The sequence below is a fragment of the Clupea harengus genome, chromosome 8, assembly GCF_900700415.2.
Source record: "Clupea harengus chromosome 8, Ch_v2.0.2, whole genome shotgun sequence".
NCBI lineage: Eukaryota > Metazoa > Chordata > Actinopteri > Clupeiformes > Clupeidae > Clupea > Clupea harengus.
The window spans coordinates 12887740-12909479 of record NC_045159.1 but is presented as its reverse complement, the minus strand read 5'-3'; the positions used below and the strand labels follow the sequence as shown (position 1 = coordinate 12909479).

Genomic DNA, 21740 nt, shown 5'->3' with positions numbered 1-21740 from the left:
AGTGGCCTGCTCACTTAGTGGCGATATATAAAATGTAGATACTACTACTACTACTACTACTACTAATAATAATAATAATAATAACATTAACAATAATAATGACAAAATAGTAGCAGTGTATGGGTGAATAAATGTTTTTAATAACTTTGATAAGAGCACTGAATTTCACTCAAATAGCACATTATATGATTTCTTAAATAGATCTGTTGAATATTCCTATTCACATTATCTCATAACAGCACATCCCCACCTCGACTCCCCCAACCCCACTCTCAAACATCAATGTTTCAGATCATTATGGCCCCAGGAGTTCTGTTTTGATTGTCATGTACAGACATAGAATTAAATAGCAAGTACCAATTCAAGCAGGTCTTACTGTACATTCCAGCACACAGCTTCATGCCCTTCTCTACCACCTTTATTTGAGTGGGTGTGGACATATTAGTGGTTGGGGAAAAACATAGCAGGTAACCCTATACATTAACATTCCGTTAACATACATTAGTTAATGCAGAATTGGACATTAAATAAACCGTGAGCATTAGAATTAGTCGATCATACGTAATGTCAAAAGCTTAAATTCATGATTTGTTCAGGCAATACATTACACATCACATTCAAAGTCTTAATTTCTGAAACACTGAAATTATGAAATGATTTAGATTGTTCAGCTCCTTAGCTGGCATAAACAGACCATGACCATCAGCAGTAACAAACACTGGGTGATCTTAGATATTGTTGTTAATGCGTTATCAATTCCCACTACTGCACTGAATTAATGTTAGTTAAAGGCGATATCCGCAATGCTAATCCACTACACTTTTGTCAAATTCAGCTAATTTCTCCACATTAGCTTAGCTGCTCCTTCTGTGTAGCCGTTCAAAAAGAAAACAAAAAAAACCTGGTGATCATAAACAATCCTGGTGCTCTGAACTAATCCAGCCAATAAACACATTGCTTCAGGAGTACGGATTGGCTGTTGAGCTCGTATATCAACAACCTTTCACCAGAATCTTGGACTGTATCTTTAATGGAAGATTAATGTAAAGTGCTACGACATTTCCCCGTGGTGAATCAATTTACTAAACCACAGTGCAGTAGCAGATAGAAGCTATATACAGGCATTTCACTCAGAAGCAAAAGTCCTTGGCAAATACAAGTGAGCAACTCTGAGGCAAGGCACACAACAACAGTAAGCACAACAACAAAAACACTAAACTGTTGTTACTATGGCATCGTAATGGCCTTGAAGTTGTGTTCTGTTATGTTTCATGGCATTGTTCATACACTTGGAAATGTGCAACATCATGACATGTATCTTTGTTGTTAATTCACATAGTTGAAACACAATTAAAAATTACCAGACAAAACAAACAAGCCAAAAAAAAATAAAAAATTGGCCCCACTTTATATTAAGTGTCCTTAGGTTCTATGTACATATTATTCAATTACCTTTTAGGTTCTATGTGCTTTCCATATAAATACATACAATTACAGGTTGAACAATGGGTTAGGGGTTTGAGATGGGGGTTGAGATTGGGGTTGGGATTAGCCACATGTAATTATATTTACTTACAGGAAAAGTGCATAGTGCTGTTCTTTACTCATGTAAGCTCACTCTGATAGGCACACTTAATGTAAAGTCGGGCTAATAAGTTTGATAAGTGCGTGATCCCCTCATGGGCGTGTGGCGTCAGAGGCCTGGCCAGTAGCGGCGGTGGGCTTGGAGCTCTTCAGGAGCTCTGCGGCGGAGATGCGTCCCCCGGGGGCAGCCTTGGCGCTCCTGGTCCTCCGCAGCAGGGCCATGAAGCTGTCGTTCTGGGTGTTGGGGCGTGGCGCGCCCCCTAGCGTCTGCATGCCCAGGTCACATGGACGGCCCTCGAAGGAGTCCTTGCGTCCCAGGAGCTTCCTCTTTGATCTTCAAGTGTAAAAGGATTGTGACTGGGAGTTAGCTTGGTCTGCTATGACAGCTTTTTTTAAGCATGACTGCAATGTTTTATGGACTGACTTTGCAATGTAAACATCTGAAAATCGGTAATACAAAAACTTTGAGTGGGGAAAGTAAAAAATAACTGATCATTTTAGAATATTTGCGATATTTAAAAGATTCTATATATGTGTTTTATTTTAGTTTCAGTGTCTTTTGGATGTGAATTGGTTAAAGCTCACCTGTGGATGATGGTGAACAGGTCCTCAGTTGTGCGAGATGTTGTCTTACTGGCAAACACTTCATCTTGTACCTCTCCATAACCCTGCATCATGCTTGGGTCTAGATATCCGCACTGATATTTGTTACTTGATGGGTTTCTCCCTAGTGTACAAAGGAAGTGTTTAATTAATCATCAACACTTTAGACAAGAGTAGTCAATGACACAGATGTTGTGTGCGCTGCAAAATGCATCTTACCCATAGTATTGTATTTGCCATGGGTGTGTCTTGGAGGCATATCATTTTGCATTTCTGTGTTGCCACCATTAACTAATTGCAGGTCTTGAGAGGCATTGGTTGGGATATGGCCAGTCATTCCATCCTTATTACACACACCATGGCCGTTTGGCAGTATGAGTACCTCAGGCTTCTTGGCAACAGGGGGTGGCCCTATTCTTCTTTTATCATTTCTTTCACACAAGTAAAAGTCTGTGTTTTGGTGTTTCTGGGTTTCGGAAACACCAGCAGAGAGTGATCTGCCAAGGCCATGCGTGGCATGGTGCTCCCCACCACTTCCTGACAATAAGAGGGAAGACCTCTTGGGTTTGGGGATCGGAGCGCGTCGTCTCTCGGGGCCATTGTGATGGGGCTCCTGAGTCTCCGGCTGGTCCTTTTGACCAGTCACGACTGGCTGCCACGTAGATGTAGCAGGTTTCGGCGCAACCGGCGGCTTGTTCTTGGGGCTCTCAATGGAAGGGGTGGGGGTGTCTCTCTCCGCCTCCTCTGCAATGGCCTCTGCAAAGCCCTCGTAGCGCCCCCCTTCGTTGTCGGAGCTGGAGACGGAGCGTAGACGCACGTTCAGGAGGTCCTCCTGGGTCACCACGGGCAGGAGCATACTCAGGCACCTCTGCTTGGACTTGACCGTGGCCGAGGAATCCGAGTAGCGCCGACCAGGCTTGGCCGGGTCGGTGGACTCATCCGGAGCAGGCGGCGCCGTCTCAGGCAGCTGTAGGGACAGCCTCACTCTGCTGCCCCTGGAGCTTTGGCCCGCGGGCTTGGGTCGCATCCGGCACCCCATCGGGGACGGCCCAAAAATGGCCGTCGTTCGCACCGAGCTGGTGGGGGTCTCGCACTGGCTAGAGTACCCGCTGGAAGGGGACGTGGACCCAAGAGGCTTGGAGGGGGACGTGACAGGTGGTTGAGAAGGGGAGGATCGGGAAGAGGAGGAAGGGGAGTTCAGGGAGTCTGAGCTGCTCAGGGTTTTGGCCACCTCGCTACTGGCAGCACCTGGCACCGGAACAGAGCCCGGCTGGGACTTGCATGGCTCACTGGACCTCAACTCGTTAAGAGGCCTTGAGTGAGTTGACGACGCAGAGGGCTTCAGCTTCGTGGTGCCGCTGTTCACAGGGAGGGGACTCTCCTCCCCATCCTCCAGCTTGGAGACGGGGATGAGGTCTGGCAGTAGGGTGCTGTGCAGGTCCCGGGGGATGTAGAGGCTCTGACAGCGGCGGTCGCCGTGCTTCCCCAAGGAGACGGTGCGCATTGGTGGTGGCGGCCTCGTCTTAGGCTTCCTCAGGATGATGCTGCGGGCCCTGGGCCGTGGGACGGCATCTGGCAGCAGCAGGTCTCCTTTCCTAGTGGAGGCGCTGTCGCTCCCACTGTCGTCTGAGCTGCTGCTGGGGTAGGCCATGGCGTAGCTCTCGCACCGGCGCCTCAAAGTGCCTGGGTCAATGGTGCCAGCTGCCACCGCACACAGCGACTGGGAACGCCTGTGGGGGTCGATGGCGCTAACTGGTCGCCCCCTCCGATCCTTCTGCACTGTGGCGTAGCTCCGCTCGATCCCAGTGCTGGTAACTCGGTTTTGATCCATGGGCACCACTTTGGGCCCCGAGGCAGACACCAACACTCCATGGGGAGGGTGGTGACCCGCCATGTTTTGGTTGGCTGATGGAGGCCTGATGACGTCGGGCGTCAAGAAGGTCAAGGAGTCTTTCCAGTTGGGGGAGAAAGTAGAACCTTTTGGTCCATTCCAGGACTGGGTCGCACACAACAGGCCAGTGTGGTCCATGGACAGGCTCAGAAAAGCTGAGGGATGGGGGGGGGGGGACACACAAAGACAGTCCCTGACAGACGAGCCTCTTAGTGGCAGCGGTTCTCTGTCTGTTCCATCTCTGAGTGTGTGATCTTCAGGAGGCTCTCACTTGAAGGGCACCTGAGATCAAGGAACAGAGAAAAAAAATATTAGTGACAGTTCATACAGACACTCTCATTGCAAACATAGCAATATTTTGATGGCTGTCTCACACAACTGATGAAAGTGTGAAAAGCCCTTGCATGTAATGTCTGCACACAACAAAGAGGGCACTGAAATGGTAGTTATGGAACTGAAATGTTATGGTAGTCCCTTTTAAAAATAATGAGTAGTTTGCCTCCACAAAACCTTATGAATACTGAATGTTCTTTTTACATATTTACTGATTAAAATTCTAACCAAATACGTTTTTTTGTTGGAGCATTTCAGGGTTGACATGTGGTAGGATTAAACAATGCAGCCATATGTATTTGTGTTGGCATTAGTATTATCAGAAAAGACTCTGCAGGCATTTACAAATTTAGACATGGAGGTGGGAGGTGATTTAGCACAACATGTGACTGTAGCTTTTAAAATTGGTCAATCTTGTTATCAGCGCAGTGATGCAGCGTACGTAAACGCTACAGTTGGCTGAATTACAGGCAACAAATGAGAGAACACGTCCGCCCTTCTTTCTGTGTGTTTGACATATGAGTGGGTGTTCACTATGGCAACAGTTACCTGTGCATCCACAGAGAGATAGAGAGAGAGAGAGAGAGAGAGAGAGAGAGAGAGAGAGAGATGCAGGAATCTTGAGAATTCAGAGTTCCCCAAGCCATATTTAGTAAGGAAATAAGATTTTGAAAGTCATGTTGAAAGAAAAGCAGAAGGATATTGCATGGCAGAAAAATGAAATGCCAATCTAAGGTACAGAGTGGAATGGAATTGGGCCTGAAGTTATGAAACTAAAATGAACAGGATGGGTATGGTGTTGAAACATGACAAGTGGAGCAGTATGGCAAGTTGTGACACATTTACATTTACTTGATATCTGATGGTTTGACTAAGTTTACCTTTGTGTTGACTTACTTGTATGAATTATGGCCAAGTGTGTGTAAGTATACATGCTGTGTGAAATAACTAAAGCTGATAACTGATTAAGTTAAAGGAGACTTGTCTGAAAAGGATTGGTTTACCGAAGGGTAACGATATTTTTACATTCGTGTTTTTTCATTGATTTAATTGTTTCCTGTTAGCAGTATATGGGGCTGATCAGAGATTATGGTCTTCGTAGTTTTTTTTGCATTCACCGTCTGAGAACATTACATTGTAATGTAAATTTCCTGAACGGTGAACTCTGTGCCCTCTTCCCCTCCCTTAAACCACACTATATCTAGTCATTTCCTCTTTTGTTAGTTACAGTATGTGTCCGCCTTTTGTTCCCGTCAACATAAATGCAGGCATGCACATATTCATGTCACACAGAAACACAGAGATGCACACAGAAACACAAACACATGCAAACATAACGCACTCAGATAAGACACAAATACAAATGTGACAATCAGGTGTTTAAGACATTGGATTCAGCATTACTGAGTTCATCATTCATCCAATCTGAATGAAGTAGCAAGATGCCTACAATAGCAAACAATTCAGCACTTTTGGCCAGAAGACCTCCAGTATGCATTGCAGTTGCCAGCTTGATCAGATTCCTATCTTACATTCAGTTTGAAAATGGGACAGCCATCCCAGATGAGCAACTGTGTGTTTTACCAGCGTTTCTCTACCGAGAGACAGTGAGAGGTTTGAAGAGTTTAAAACAAACACGGAGAAGCCCAAAGCACAAGGCAACTTCACAGACCATTGAAGCTGACAGTGAGGCTTTAAAATAAATAATGATAAAAAAACATCTGACTGGCCTCCCAATCTAAACCAAGAGAAGACCCCTGGGAGGAATAAGGAGCAGTGAGAACTGCCAGAGGGGTGGGTCAGCTTTAGGATTGTTTTGCTCCGCAGTGTCCCCGTAGTAAACACACAGTATAGCGGCTGCCAGAGGAGGAGTGACATAACACTTAATACTTAACTCTTATTTGAGATGGAGATCTGCACACGTATGAGCACACACACACAGTTTTCCAGAAATGGAGGAATAATGAATGCGCTTGCTTACAATTTAAAATGGTACTGGTTTGCGTGCCCACAAGATTTGATTATTCTTGAGCAGAGAGGTTTCTCAGAATAGCCCACCTTGTATTTCATGCATATTATCACCATACCAGGTATTTATGGGCAGAGTATTTCTGGAAGATTCAACACATATACAAAATATCTGCATAAAAAGAATAACGGCAAACAACTAACCCTCCCCCGAAGTGCCCCCCCCCCCCCCAAAAAAAAAAAAAAAAATTCAATTCAGACACAGCCACTTCATTACATCCACACATATGCATATACATCCTAATATAAGCTTAATTACCTGTGGCTACGCTATTTGCTAATACGTTTCTGTAAACAATTCCATACACGCCTGCATTACAGCTGATGAGTTGACATGGTATTGAAAGTTAAGGGACACCAAATACACCTATCAAGATGACATCATGAAAAGAATGACATCATTTGGTAACAAACCTTAAATGAACGTACGTACATGAGAACCAGCAGCGAGAATAAACAACAGCATAGCTCACAGATGCCAATCCAATTGACATGAAGAGAGAGAAAATGCAACAGGAAAAATAATCTGTGAGTCCAACTCAAGTGCCAAGTATGGAGCAAAAATAGATATATTTGAAGCAGAGGGGCTTCAGAGACACATCTGACAGGATTGAAAGAGATGAGCCACCGAATGACAACAAGGACAAATCGAACGACAGGAAACACCAATGGCTGTGTTTCTCGACACACCAGCGAGCCCCCCTGCCAACCTTACCTTGCTGCTGGCCACGGAGACTCAAAATGTGCCTTCTGATGCAGTTCCCTCACAGACGCATTCACACACTCACACACACACATACACAAACATGCTCTGCTCTGCACTGCACTCTCTCTCTCACTGTCCCTCACTCACATAGCCCCTTGCTCTAGCCCAGCACATTTATATGCTGTTACCATGACGATAGGAAGTGGGCTGCTCGCTTCCTCTCTGAGTTCAAGTTCGTTGGATGTTGAGAAATGGAGAGGGTGAGAGAGGGATGTAGAGTAAGACAGAGAGAGAGTGAGAGAAAGGGAGGGAGGGAGTAAGACAGAGGTAGAGAGAGAGTAGATTACATAAGCCTGATCCTCTGGGAGAATACAGAAAACAGTGGTGCTGTGATCGCCAGGAAGAACATGCATGTTCAGTATTTATGAACCTGACGGAACTGCCTCAATTTCACCAGAAATTCAGCAGAAATGACAACTGGATATACTAAAATAAATAATACTATATGATTAAATGATAAATCTCGTGTATCAGGTCCAAATTGTCCATAATAACCACACTGCACTGACAGAAACAGTGAATCAAAGGAAACGGCTGAATCAAAAAGAGTAACACTATAAAACCAGTTACATTTTCATATCTAATTGAGTATCTCAATAACGTATGAATATGTGAATGAAAAGAGCTGAAATCTATGGTGAGAAAGATCTGTTGTCATATATCATGGGGCTTTAATGGACACACTACTGTGTTGTGTTGCACTTTTGTTCACCTGAAATGGTGTGCCATACTGTGTGTGCAGCGTTTCAAAATATAGCATAGCCATACCCTAAAAACAACCTCTGTCAGAGTCATTATGTGTGTACTGACATCTATTAAGTACTTAACCGTCACATGTTGTGCACCTACACACACATACTGAACACCCACACACACAGAGAGAGAGACCCATGCACACAACCTCTACTACACACTACACACTACATGCAGGGCGTGTTGGCAATTACTGTGTGAAATATTGAGGATCTGATACCAGGGTGTATTCTGGGTCACCTCTGATAGTCGCAGCTCAGCAACATCTGAAATGTTTATGACCCTGAATCTACTCAGCCACAACAACAGCTGCGTGGTTCAAGATGAGTGTGTCCAAGTGTGTGTGTGTGTGTGTCTGTCCAAGTGTATGTGTGTGTGTGTCCAGGTGTATGTATGTGTGTGTGTGTGTGTCTACTATAATGTAGACCACAGTACAATAGATGCTCAGATTGTGTGTGAGAGAGAGATGAAATGGAGAAACAGAGGAACGAGAGAGAAAAAAGTGTGAAGAAAAGAGCAAGAGAGGTGGAAACAGGTCCACCCTGTTATGTTGAGCAATATGTTCTGCTACTGTGTGAAATAGGAAAAAAAATACGCCTGACCACAACACGCTCGCCAAAAAAAAAGCATTATTGAATATTACATAATCCAGTTATGCAACTAACCTATCTCATGTATACATACATTTGCTCACACATTACAACCTGAGTGGAGATAGATCTCACTGCTCTCTCTTACCAGAGAACCTCGACAGTGAGCGCTCGAGACATGTTTATAAGGGCTACTCCACATTAGTTATGGAGGAGAGCCAGAAGGACATTTTATGTCAATTTCGTCTTGACCAGAGCCGTTAGCAACAGTCCTTTGAGGCTATATTTGTGTGGGTTTGAAGTGTGTGTTCTGGATTAACATGAAGCCTACCAGCAGGGTGGAGTAAAAGCTGTGTTTAGATATAAGGTCCTTGCTAACGAAAGCTAAAAGCTAAACACCTGTGCAGGGCTGTGTAAGCTTTTGTTTTATCAGGTTGTTCAATTGATTTTAGTCTGATTTCACACACACACACACACACACACACACACACACACACACACACACACACACACACATACACACAATAGAATATTGATTTTTATCCCGTTTTACATAAACATATTGCTCTTTTTTTTGGCCACCATAGACGTGAATTACTAGCCTCATCAATTATTCACAGCTCCTCTTCTCTGGTGTAGTCATTTGAGGGAGGCATTTCAGAGAGCGCAGCGTAGGCGTCCGTTTACCTGCCTGCAGCAGCTTGGATTCCCAGGGTCCTTTTCTCTGGTGTTGAGGAATCTGGAGTGCCTTGAGCCACCCGCTGCAGACTGTGGGGTGAGACAGCTCTGTGTGTCCTGTGGGGTGAGACAGCTCTGTGTGTCCTGTGGTGTGAGACAGCTCTTTGTGTCCTGTGGGGTGAGACAGCTCTGTGTGTCCTGTGGGGTGAGACAGCTCTGTGTGTCCTGTGGTGTGAGACAGCTCTGTGTGTCCTGTGGGGTGAGACAGCTCTGTGTGTCCTGTGGGGTGAGACAGCTCTGTGTGTCCCCTTCTCGGGTCCCAATGGGTGACCCATACCCCACACACACAAAATACACATACATACACCACCCCCCACCCCAATACACACACACACACACACACAAATACACAGATACATACATGCATATAGATACACACGTGCACACACACGTGCACACACACACACACGTGCACACACACACACACGCACATGCACACACGCACACACACACATCCTCCAGATACTCCCACACCTCGACCTCTCCCACACACCACCCTGTACCAACCAAACCATGAATACCAGCTCCACCCTAAACACAGAGAAAGCACATGGGCTTTTACAGTAACAGACAACCAAACAAGAAAAAACATGACAAAGGGGTGTGGCGAGGTCACACCACTGAAGAGTACCAACTCTCATTAGTAGCACTTACATTCATGTTTTAGGTGGTGCTCTTTCCTGATGTGACAGCTGACTGCAGTTAAATCAATAGAAAAAGCAGAAATGGGAGGTAATTTGGCAAAACCACCCAACAACCTGTTTCAGAGAAGAAAAAGGAAGAAAAAAAGAACAAGGACAAGAAACTCAACCGACATTGCAACACACTTATAGTATGTAGGCTGAACAGAGTGTGGGAGACACTGTGGTTTTAACAGCCACATTGTGAGTGCTTAGAGTTATATGAATAACGCGTGCCTGTGAGCGACTGCATTATAACAACATTGTGTCTCTGCCCCCTGCAGTTCTACCACAATGGTATCTCAGACACTCACAGTACAATTCTAATATTACATAACCTTCAGTCCCTTTTCCTCAACAGAGAGAACAGCAAGTGAGTTTGCTCATTTACTGCATTGGAAACTTCATATTCCAACATTTGTATAATCCTTACATTCATCAAATGGGATCAATATACAAGATAGATATCTATCACACTTTGACCTTTGCCATATCATACAAGGCATTTCCCATGTGTTTCCATGTGCATGTTCCATTTTTGTTTATGGTATTTTTTTTTCGATAACAGAGGCTTTTTTTGACCACCGTTAGATGTTTGTCTTTCGGTAACTTTCATACACTTGATGTGGTGGCCTCCAACCGCCATGGACACATTTCAAGTCAGGACTAAATTGGTGCACAATTGGAAAGACAGGCAGGCGAGTCAACAAAACGGCAATGAATACACAATGTCACCTCATTTCACCCGAACTAAACCACCGCATTGTGTCTTAAACGTCTTCGCCTTTGCCATGTCCAGTAATCAACTCGTGTCTTCTCAGTGCAGCCTATTTGAGTGATCCAAGCATTTGGAGTTGAAGCCAGTGGGCGACTGACTTAATTTGCGAGATTCGTTTGAAGAGATTCTTTACTCTTATTGCTTGCATACTCACAAACCAACTATATTAGTCAAGATACAAGGACGACAAACCAGTGACTAATTGTACTAGCCGTGAAGTGACTACAATAACTGCAGCGACTCCCTGAGAGTATGGATGGTAACGCAAGCTCTAATCCGGATAAATCGTCTCCCCAAGACCTAAAACAAAGGCGGGATGAAGAAAGCGCGCCCTCTGGTGGCCAGTATAAACTGCATTATGTTTACACTAAACTGCAAAGCACGAACTCAATCTTAATGGATCTATGTTATGTTCTAGCTTTCATCTGAAGCTGTGAATTTAACACAGAATATTCTGTCATATGACACTCTAAAATTACAAGTCCAACCCTGATTTTCAGTTTATATATCAGTGGATCTCACAGAAGAACATAATTCCAACTAGTTCAATTTGTATGTACATTTGAGCTTCTGCTCCACAAAACTGTGAAGTACCATCAACAAATAGTTAAAAAGCAGTACTTTACTAGATAACACACCAATGCCTTTTCCTTGCCAATGCATTGCACTCATTACACACCCTAATTCATTATTTAGGCTCATAATGGAGACGATAGCTCTTTTAAAAAGATTTGTGCCACCACTTTGGATGGATCTTAGCCTTAACACTGAAATAGTCTGCTCAGTCATAGCTAGCGCACATGCCAATTTTACAAACTGTCATTATGGATATCTTGTTTATATTGTACGGCATAATGAGTGGTTCTGTTTGTTTTGCACACAATATGCAGTGTGAATGGGTTATTATGTCACTGTTTTCCACCTCAATTAGTGATCATCACAGGAGCACACAGAGCCAGTGGGCTGGCAGTAAACACATCAATTGTATAGGTCACCCGTGTTTTATTTATTAGGGAGTACGCAGGGCATAATGAATCTTAAGGTAAAGCAATTCATTCTAACTGATAAGTGAGCCGTATGCTAACAATAGTGAACTTTGATGGTAAAATAAAAAAGATGTTTGGCCCAAACATGATGGCTACTTTATTTTTATTGTCTAAAAAAATGCTTACCTCTATCCCCACTCCTTCCCTCGCTTCAGTTTACGATGAAAACAAAAACATTGGCAGACAAAGCTTGCCATCTTTTTGGAAGCCTACTGATTGGTTAATACTGTCGCATTTTTGTTTGCTTTTTGTATTACAGATTACAGGCCCCAGAATAGTCCCAGGGTCTGTTTTTTTTTTAAGCATCCATAAAAAGCATTTATCAGAAACTCCTATGAGCTATGAGCAGCTATTTAATTTACTGCTGAAGGGACAGATGCTATACTAGTAATGCTATTTTCATTCTGATATGTTTAGATTTACATAGCTTAACCCTTCTCTGGTAAGGATCATGACCTGTGTCAGGGGTTTCAGATGGAAGTTTTAGTTTGACCAGCTTTTCCCCAGCTCAGCTTCTGAAGTTGATCAAGATGGACCTCGACCTTCTCCACTGTGATGAGGTGGAGATTAATCTTTGGCCTATCAGAAAAGATCAAAGTGCATGCTTCTTCCTGGAAATAGACTTACATTCAGGAGGGATAAGTGTGAAGGCAATAAAGTGCAATACAGTAGGTTTTCTTACAACTGCCACAAGTTAAGATATTGTTTGAAATCACCAAACCATCAATCAGTGATCAATAAATGAGCATCTCCTGGATGAAGTATTAACATCTCAGAAATAGTTGTTTTACAAAGACATCTCTTAATTCGTTGCATCTGAAATTATGATACACTACCTGAATTAACCTGGATTTGTTGGAATGGTTTAAGAGATTTTCCTATAGAAAGAGTGAAAGTAATGTATACTGTCCCAGTTGGATTAGGCATCTTCAGTGTCCTAACTAAAAGCCATAGGTGACACTCCTGATTCATCAAAATGCATGCACCAAATTCAGTTTGAATTTCACATATGGTCCAGAACCTACTAAAATGATCTGTGAATTAATGAGATTGAGCAAGCCAATGGTCCTTGGAAGTGTTTACTCTGAATGTTTCCTAAAAAGTCTCTTGACATTTCAACAAGGTCTTCAAAATAGTTAATTAGTTTTTGACAACAAAGACAGTGATAGCTGTCTCATTGCAAAATTGTTGGTCACATATTACCTGGGAAAAAGCACTAGTTAGGCCTTTGTATTGTAGTATTCACAGTCTTTTTGACTGATCGATATTGCTAGGCTCAGTCGTCAGTATTAGCCTATATATCTCTCAGGACGTGCCGAAGATCACAGGCTGTGAATTACCCAGCCGCTCAAGAATGGGGAGAACATTTGACGTCAATTGTGAGATGCAACCTCAGGACCAATGGGGTAGGCACAACCAAGAGACACAGACCGCAGACTGCCAATATCTTCAGCCTAGCGACAGCCCAAGGCTGTACGCTCCTCCAGTGAGAAAGAGATGAAAATAGCATTAACATCAGTTGATACAACAACGGGGAAAGACGTGGTTTGAAGGGATAAGGTGGCGGTGATTTGTTTCGATCCGCCTCCGTGGGCGCTCTCTCTCTCTCTTTCTCCCCATTTCTTTGCGACTCCATCTTCCTTCCAAGAGGTTGTCACGGAATGCACAGGGGTTTCTTTGAAAGACCGTCATTTCGCCACTTGATGGGAGTGACATGGAGACTCGCGCGGCAGCTCTGGTTGGTGACAAGCTTTCATGTCTTCGTGAATGTTCTGCTCTGTTTTACCAGTGTAAAAAATTAGCCTCTAGTATCCTATATATAGATCTAGATAACCGATAACGTCAATTATCGTATTGTTATTATTATCATAATTATTGTGTTTATTATAATTATTATTTTTAATAATAATAATAATAAACCGGGGAGAGTATGTATAGAATGCATAAGGACGATCAATGACAGAGCCCCCACAGGTCTCTGCTTGGGCTTGACGGTGGGCTATAAATGGATATAGTAGATTCCAACAATAGAATGGCGTTGGACTTGGTGAACCCTCAAAGTTGACGTTCCTGATTCGCTATTTTTGTCTGTGCAATCCACCTATTAAATGTGTCGGGGCTCAGTTTGCCACTGGTATGAGCATTTCTCAAGACTTTCATTGGCCATTTCCAGATTTTCCTATTAGGCCGTTTACTGACCGAGAATGCATGCAGCTCTAGTTGATGTCTCTTTCTGGAATCTCTCCATAAAACGTGATCAGGGAATATATGAGTCTACAAATCAGTCAGACGTAAGGCAAAAATCTCTTGCAGACTGAAGCTAGTCTTTCTCTAATATTTTTTCTCCCCCCACCTCTCCTTCCCTCCCTTCCTACCCCCCTCCAACCTTTCACAGCAATGATTCACTCTCATGCCGCAACAATGAGTAACCAACTCCACAACACCTCTTCGTTGATCTTCAGTGTGGAAGAGAGTGGCAACGACTCTCTCACCCTCACGACTGAGCTGCAGCCGCTCGCCGTCAACCCCTGGGACGTTGTCGTGTGTGTGGCAGGGACGCTGGTGTCCTTCGAGAATGCGGTGGTGATAGCCTTAATAGTTTACACACCCACGCTGCGAGCGCCCATGTTCGTGCTCATCGGTTGCCTGGCCTTCGCAGACCTGCTCGCCGGCCTGAGCTTGATCGTGAATTTCGTCGTCATCTACATGCTGGACACCGGGCTGGTGACGCTTCTGTCCGCTGGACTTCTCATCACCGCTTTCTCTGCCTCCGTGCTCACCATCTTGGCCATCACCGTGGACCGGTATCTGTCGCTCTATAACGCACTCACCTATCACACGGAGCGCACGGTGTGTTTCACCTACTTTACGCTTGTGCTTATATGGCTGACTAGCGCCGCTCTGGGCTCGCTACCGGTCCTAGGCTGGAACTGCTTGGAGGAAGAAGCCACTTGCAGCATCTGCTGGCCAGTCAACAAAAACAACGCCGCGACACTGGCGGTTACCTTTCTTCTTGTCTTTGCGCTCATTCTGCAACTGTACCTGCAGATCTGTAAGATCGCGTTTCGGCACGCTCAACAAATAGCGGTGCAGCACCACTTTATGACTACCGCTCACGTTTCCTCCACCACCAAAGGGGTGTCTACCCTTTCCATCATACTTGGGACGTTTGCAGTCTGTTGGATCCCTTTCGCCATGTACTCCCTGGTGGCAGACGGCAGGTATCCTGCCATCTACGCGTATGCCACCGCGCTCCCAGCCATTTGCCACTCGTTCATAAACCCCATCATATACGCATTCAGAAACCCAGACATCCAACGGTCTTTAAAGCTCGCCTGTTGCGGATGCCTGCCCCCCAGTTTCACCATGCGACCGAGGACACCAAGTGATGTGTAGATATTTAGCCTGTTCTAAAAAGCACATATACTCTTAAATGATCCATGTATTGTAACTGGAAAAAATGAATGGAATGGTCTGGTTATATTTAAAATGGCATTTTATGGTTAAGATTTAACGTCTTCATGCACCAGAGCAACCTTTTCAATGTTGTACATTTGCATATTTTCCCATCGTGCACCATGTATATAGGGGACATGGGAAATATTACTTGATTTTAATGTACGCTGTCTTCTCAGGGGCCAGGGAAAGCCCAAGGTTTGTGATGAATGTAATTTGGACTTCCATTGTTGGTGTAGTTGGTGGACAGTACACATATCACTGTGAACGGAGATGCACATTAATTTGCTTTTGTCATCACACGTAGATATTTTTCCACAGGTGATTATATTCTTTAGGCTATTGGTCAAAACACGATTGTCTGTGTCTCGTCGCTATACAGTCATAAGTGGTTAGACATTGTAGGATCAAAATGTCTTTTCGTGGGAAAACAACAACAAAAACTAAAGTAATAGTAGGCCCTATTCAGATCACAACATTTGATATCACATACATAACCTCTGACTATTGGAGTGGAGAACCAAGACGAAAACGAGACATTTTTAAGCACCATGGACAGCGGATTGCGCATAGCGAGCACACGAGGCCTAGATGTTGAGTATTCCCCTCACACTGAGGATAGCTGGCGAGAAACTAGCAAGGAAGTGCCAGATGCAGCAGTCCTGATCAATAATTCATAGTTAAGGGATGGAACAACTCATTCGCGGCCTGACTAAAACAGCTTAAAACGTAGTCAGGCAGTGTCACCAAATGCATATTTCACAAGTTTTGCACAATTATTGGCGATCATACCAATCTCTGGTGAAACGGTCGAAGTGCTTCACGCGAGCACTGGTCTGAGCAAAGATTGCTACGTGCGCACATTTTCTATATATATATTAAACTAAGTTGTACATCGAAATGTACGAGTATAATAACTGTCATGTATTGGCCTTTTTACATGTTAGGCTGGCCTGGCAATCACTGAATCATCATTGCCCGGTTCTATATTGCAAGATGCATTGCAAAATGTGTTCTTGGGCCTATCTTGAATTGATGGATTTAAAAAAAAATAAACTGTTGGATTTTCAATTTAGATTACTTGTATTTGTAAAAGCATACAATAGCACTATCTTATAAGGAAGTTTCTTTGAGGATAAACTCAACAGAGCTATGATTTCTAAAAATATAATTTTGGTTTGTTTGTACCTATTTGTAGCATAGTTTTATACTGTCTTTATATTTTTAATGATAATTGAATGACACTTATGCACAGAACCAATGGCCACGTGGTGAGAATATAAAATGTCAATACTTGGTCCAACACAAAACTAAACAGAATGTTTTGTTTTGCCTTATCTACTGTCACTGGCAATAATCTACTGTGGAGCCTGTGTGTTACTGATATACTAATCTTGAAAAAAGATAAATGTAATCTTTGTCAATAATGTACTTTGATGTTTAGAGCAACTGTGTCAATGAAGATGTGCAGTTTTCTCGTGTCAAAAACATTTTTTGGCAGTGAATCTGATATACTTGAAGATTTTGTATTTTTTAGGTACTTGTATGCCAAACTAGCTATGACTTAAAACTCCATTGTTCGCTTCGTAATGGTGCATCATTGCATACATGTCTTAATGAGCTTGACTTGTCAGATTGTCTGTTCACTGCAACATAGGCTAACAAGATGTCTGCTGATATGCTGTAATCTCTCACTGTTTTGTCATTTCTAGTATCCAGTCATGTCCATGACAGGTTATGTGACAGTTTCAAGTGAAGTGTTGCCATAACTTGTGCAGACCAAGCACCTCTTAACGTCATCATATGCTTAAACTTACATGTGGCAGGTACTGTATTAGGTGATGGTTCAAACAACTTGGTAACAAAAGGATTCAAAACATGCAGTGCATTTTAATGCCCATCTACCAAGGCTTAGATATCATGGATGTGTCACCTTTCTTTGTATTTCACTTGATATTTAACCAAGGAACTTCAATGTATCTCACTGCATTGAGCTCAAAGTGTATGTAATGAATGATTGTTTACATAAAAGAAAACTAGATTGCAGAGTCAATGTGTGGCTACGTGTTGGTCTATATCAGGCATGATGCAATGCATAACTCATTTGCAGAGTGAAGAACTACGCACTAGACTGAGATTATTGTGCGTAGATCTTTTCAAACGAAATCAGGTTTTCAAGATAGATTTTATTTATTTATTTTGTGCTGGACGTATCACCCACCTTGTTATTTAAACAAACGAATGCAACTTAACAAACAACATTTGACGCCCATTAGACCCATAGCTTAATCAAGCCCCTCCTCAAACTGACCACCCAGGTGGAGGGCTCTCTGAGTGAAAACAGTGCCACCGGTATAGAACCGTGGCTGTTTGTCAGCTGATGCACGGTGGGCACGATGATGGCACAGTCGCTTCCTGGCCGGCTGTGGGCTGAACAGATGGAGACTCAGTGATGGAGGCAGAGCGTGACGTCACAGGCGTGGAGAGGTTGGGGGGGGGGGGGGGGGGGGGGTGGTGGTGGGGATGGGTCCAGGGGACACAAACAGGATTCGCCACGGTTTCTTTCCCTGTCTGGGACTCCGACTCTGATTTAGCATGGGAGGGGTTGGGCATAACCCAACCCTAGGTCATTTCAAAGACAACCACCTCGCTTCCTCTCTGCAAGATACACAGACATACACAGAAACATAGGTGCCACACACCCATACGCACATGTGCAGGATCCCGCTCGCACACACAAACAAATCTCATTGTCCACTTGTGTCATAGAGACATGAAAATGATAAGTGTTAGATTATGTTCTACATCAGTTGATTCAACTCAAGAACCTTATGTCTTTGCTAATCATTTTCACCCTGGGTGTCATTTCAAGGTTCCTTTAAAGAAGTCTGCTGTGTTCTAACATGCACTCTGCCTGGCGTGTATCTAATGTAAGACATTTGTGCGGGGTCCTGTACAACATCAGTGTTCTCCGTATAGATAAAAGGTTAATTAATCCCTCCTGCAGGTCTACCCATAGGAGGCCCCTGCTGCTTAGGAAGGCCAGATGGCCCTGAATCTGTTGTGCTGAGAATAAGGGAAGAATACAAACAAACAAATCAGCATCAGATAGTTGTAGAGCAGTATTAGGGAAATGTGTCTAAATGCTTGTGATAGTCAGCCCCATTACAAAAACAAAACTACAATAGAAATTAAAACAGATGATATGAAAAAGTCAACGATTTCTATCTTTCCATTTTTATTCATTTTATTACATGCATATTGATTGAAAGCATATCTGATTCCATGTGATATGTCGCTTGATACGTATATGCCCAAGTTCCTTGTACAAGCAGTGTTACAAAAAATCTATACAACAATGGATTGTAAAACACATCAATACTGTACTTTATAAATCACAGGACCAATGACTCTTCATCACAGACTCTGTCATATGCAGGGCCCTATCTTTTGCATCCAGGGTACATTTCACATTTCAGTCAAAGGTACTGAAAAAATGGCCAATGTGTAGCTTTCAAGTTAATAAAGTGTTTCGGCACAAAATGCAAATCAAACAAAGGAAAGAGGCATAGAGATCTGTAACACACAAATACACACTGATGCATATAAGGAGACAAACACACATATGCTCTCTCACACACACACATGCATCCACACACACAGTGGAATCATTAGGGATCAGAACTACTGTCTACACAGTATATGCTTGAAGGGAAAAAATAAACTATCACAGAAGTAATAAAAGAACATGGCAAAGTATTCCCCATACAGTTACTATCCACCTTATTTTTTAGATAATAAAAAATAACAACGAAGGAGTTTACTCACTGTCAGTAAGGGTATCAATATTCACCACAACACTGTCAACAACAGAGCAAAGGAACAAATGAAAAAGCCTTTTGTTATAAAGAAAAACAGTAGATATCGAAGTGCTTGGCTAACTGCTACAGTATGGGTTAGGCAGCAGTCAACCCTACTAATCACTGTGTGTTACATAAAAGCCAAAGGGTTGCTGAGCCAATCTACTGCTTCTTCCATCCAACATTAACCACTTGCAGCACACCATCAACAATGGAGGAGACGTCAGAGAAGTCCAAATTAAATGGTCTGAAAGGCCTGAATCATCTGATATACTCATTACCTTTGATCAAATCTTGTTTATGTGAGCTAAGGCAGATATATACTGCATTTTGTCATTTAAACCACACTGGCCTGATGCTGGTAAAATATTCATAATTTTCCACAAATCTGAATGTATGTCTTCTTGTACAGTAGATATTTTACTGAACTGATTCTGATTAAGGCTGCAGTATGATCTGGAAATTAAATATTAATACAGAAGGCCACTGGGCCATTTATTTTGCACTTTCCACCCCCAATGGGCAGACCATCATCCAGCAAGAGCAGGGGTGGCGTATGAGAAGCTTCCCTGGCACACAGTATTGTCAAGAGGACACCCAGTGTTTGAGGTATATGTACTACGGATATGAAATCACCTATTTGGTTTCCACGGAATGTGAGAGGTGGCCTCTAAACGTCCAGCGATGCACTGGTACTGCGACTACAACCACAACTGCGACTGCACTGGACTTCTTACAGATGGATCTGAGACTGCTGCATGCAACAGACTAATGGACTATTCCCAAAGAGTGCGAAGCCTACCCATCTGCCACAGCAGAGAGGCCCAGAAATGCAATTAAATACTATTTAAGCACAGGCCTCTTTCTCTCAGCTCAGCAAAATACTCTTCTCCATCATGATCTTGTCTGTCTTGATTTCCACTGTGGATAATCATCCTTGTGAAGGGTGTATATTATCCTAGTTAAAGAGAAGACAATACAAAGGAGACGTTTATAATAATGCTAGGGCTGAAGGGACTGGAGTTTGACAGATTTCTGCTGTGCTAGCCAAATCAAAGGTTGGTAGACTTCAGAGAGCAAATCTGTAGCTGTCACTGTGTGCGTGTGTGTAGTCACAGATTCAAAGGGTGCCAACACTGTGACGCTACGCCACAAGAGCTGGACCGCAGGCAAATACAGTAGGGCACATTACGTGTTCACTGACTGACAAGTGCAATGATCTGACATTGATCTGAATTCTTCTATCGAACCATGGAACACAGATGGGTACCAAGACAGGAGCACACAAAACTTTGTAACGGCAGTTTTCTAAAGAAATGTCAAATAAAACATCAAGTAAAAACACGCATATCGTTTGAACAAAGATATTCTTGGCAGTTCAGGAACAAAACACTTAGTTTCATAGTTGTTTGATGTAAATACTGCAGATGTTGGCTATCTGTGCTTACTTTCAAAGTACAAGCCTCTCTTTATCTTTCTGTCACTAATTCATCAATCTTTCATTGCCAGACCACTTCTATGTTAATGACTGAGATACAATATATTCACTTTGGAATTTATAGATAAACTATTTAAAATGCACATATACTGTATATTATTCACTATTTCACTGTTTGAAATGCAGTTTTTATGGTATGGTAAACTCTGTTTTGTCTGCATCCTATATTCTTCCTCTTTCTATATCTCTCTATATCTCTCATGTGCTTTCTCATATTTCCCTCTTCGTGTATGTGTGTGTCTGTGTTTGTGTCTGTGTGTAAGGATACGTGTGTGTGTGTGTGTGTGTGTGTGTGTGTGTGTGTGTGTGTGTGCAGTGTATATCCTATTTCTGAAATAGCAGCAATGTGTTGATCCGGGAGTATCCTGTCTCCTCTCCTCCGATTTTCTCTCCATTCCCCACCTTCTTCTCCTTCCTCCTCTTCCTCAGTCTGACCACTCGTTATCCTCCGGCTCGGAGTCGTCGTCGGACTCGCTGTACTCCACGGCGATGCGTCGTGCCAGGATGTAGGCCACGTCGTTCCCCACCGGCTCCTTCTTGGCCTCCTGCTCCCTCTGCTCCTGCACCTTACGCAGCTGGATACCTGCAGGACAGCACGCGTGTTACATTCACATTTATAGCACAAGTAAGGCACACACACACACACACACACACACACACACACACACACACACACACACACACACACACACACACACACACACATTTAAAATGCAGGTTGGAAGCTCATACTTACATCACAGGTATAAATACATATTTAGATTGCAGGTGTTATATGTCATTCTCAAAATCACTGCCAAAGAAAATTACAGCATGCATTTAGTCAAGAACCGGTCCCAGAAAATCTGGCCTTTAAGGCAGCTGTGCAGCAGATCTGGAGCAAACTTGTGTTCATATGTATTCAACTGTATGCCATCCAGGTCCATTGTGTACTATGTCACCAACCCCCCTGTCTCCTCACCCCCACCACACACTCACCTCTGCGGATGGCGTAAAGCAGGTCGCTGCGGGCGTCGCTTATCGGGATGAGTGGCACCTGGCCCTTCCTGGGCAGCGTGTCCCCGGAGGCTGGGTGGCCCGCGCGGGCCGGAGATGGGGCGTAGGTGGGGGGACCCGGAGGGGGCGGAGGAGGTGCA

The 21740-nt window shown here is 43.5% G+C and overlaps 3 protein-coding genes across 8 annotated transcripts in view; 1 reads left to right on the top strand and 2 right to left on the bottom strand.

The window, feature by feature from the left end:
• Nucleotides 1-118: 118 nt before the first annotated feature.
• si:ch73-362m14.2 (NHS-like protein 2) lies at nucleotides 119-10982 on the bottom strand. 6 transcript variants are annotated; one of them, XM_031571947.2, is made up of 4 exons: nucleotides 10702-10982; nucleotides 2407-4360; nucleotides 2170-2311; nucleotides 119-1918 (listed from the first exon to the last, which is right to left on the bottom strand). In XM_031571947.2, exons 2-4 carry the CDS (start codon nucleotides 4214-4216, stop codon nucleotides 1678-1680), a joined length of 2193 nt encoding a protein of 730 aa, XP_031427807.1. In that variant the 5' UTR covers nucleotides 4217-4360; nucleotides 10702-10982; the 3' UTR covers nucleotides 119-1677. The 6 variants fall into 6 exon arrangements, with proteins under 6 accessions (XP_031427807.1, XP_031427803.1, XP_031427802.1 ...); XM_031571943.2 differs by lacking the exon at nucleotides 10702-10982 and adding an exon at nucleotides 9236-9371; XM_031571942.2 differs by lacking the exon at nucleotides 10702-10982 and adding an exon at nucleotides 7155-7420.
• Nucleotides 10983-12209: 1227 nt separating this feature from the next.
• LOC105902377 (G-protein coupled receptor 12) lies at nucleotides 12210-17299 on the top strand. Its single transcript, XM_031571939.2, has 2 exons — nucleotides 12210-13528; nucleotides 14186-17299. The coding sequence occupies exon 2, from the start codon at nucleotides 14188-14190 to the stop codon at nucleotides 15184-15186; it is 999 nt and encodes a 332-aa protein (XP_031427799.1). The 5' UTR covers nucleotides 12210-13528; nucleotides 14186-14187; the 3' UTR covers nucleotides 15187-17299.
• A 1168-nt stretch (nucleotides 17300-18467) lies between these two features.
• Nucleotides 18468-21740, bottom strand: part of si:ch73-362m14.4 (wiskott-Aldrich syndrome protein family member 3) — a 16762-nt gene continuing 13489 nt past the window's right edge. Inside the window, exons 8-9 of the mRNA XM_031571936.2 lie at nucleotides 21583-21740; nucleotides 18468-21187 (exon numbers count right to left, since the gene is read on the bottom strand). The exon at nucleotides 21583-21740 is cut by the window's right edge and continues 231 nt beyond it. Of these exons, the coding sequence (XP_031427796.1) occupies nucleotides 21030-21187; nucleotides 21583-21740 (316 nt within the window). The 3' untranslated portion in view covers nucleotides 18468-21029. The remainder of the gene's footprint in view (nucleotides 21188-21582) is intronic.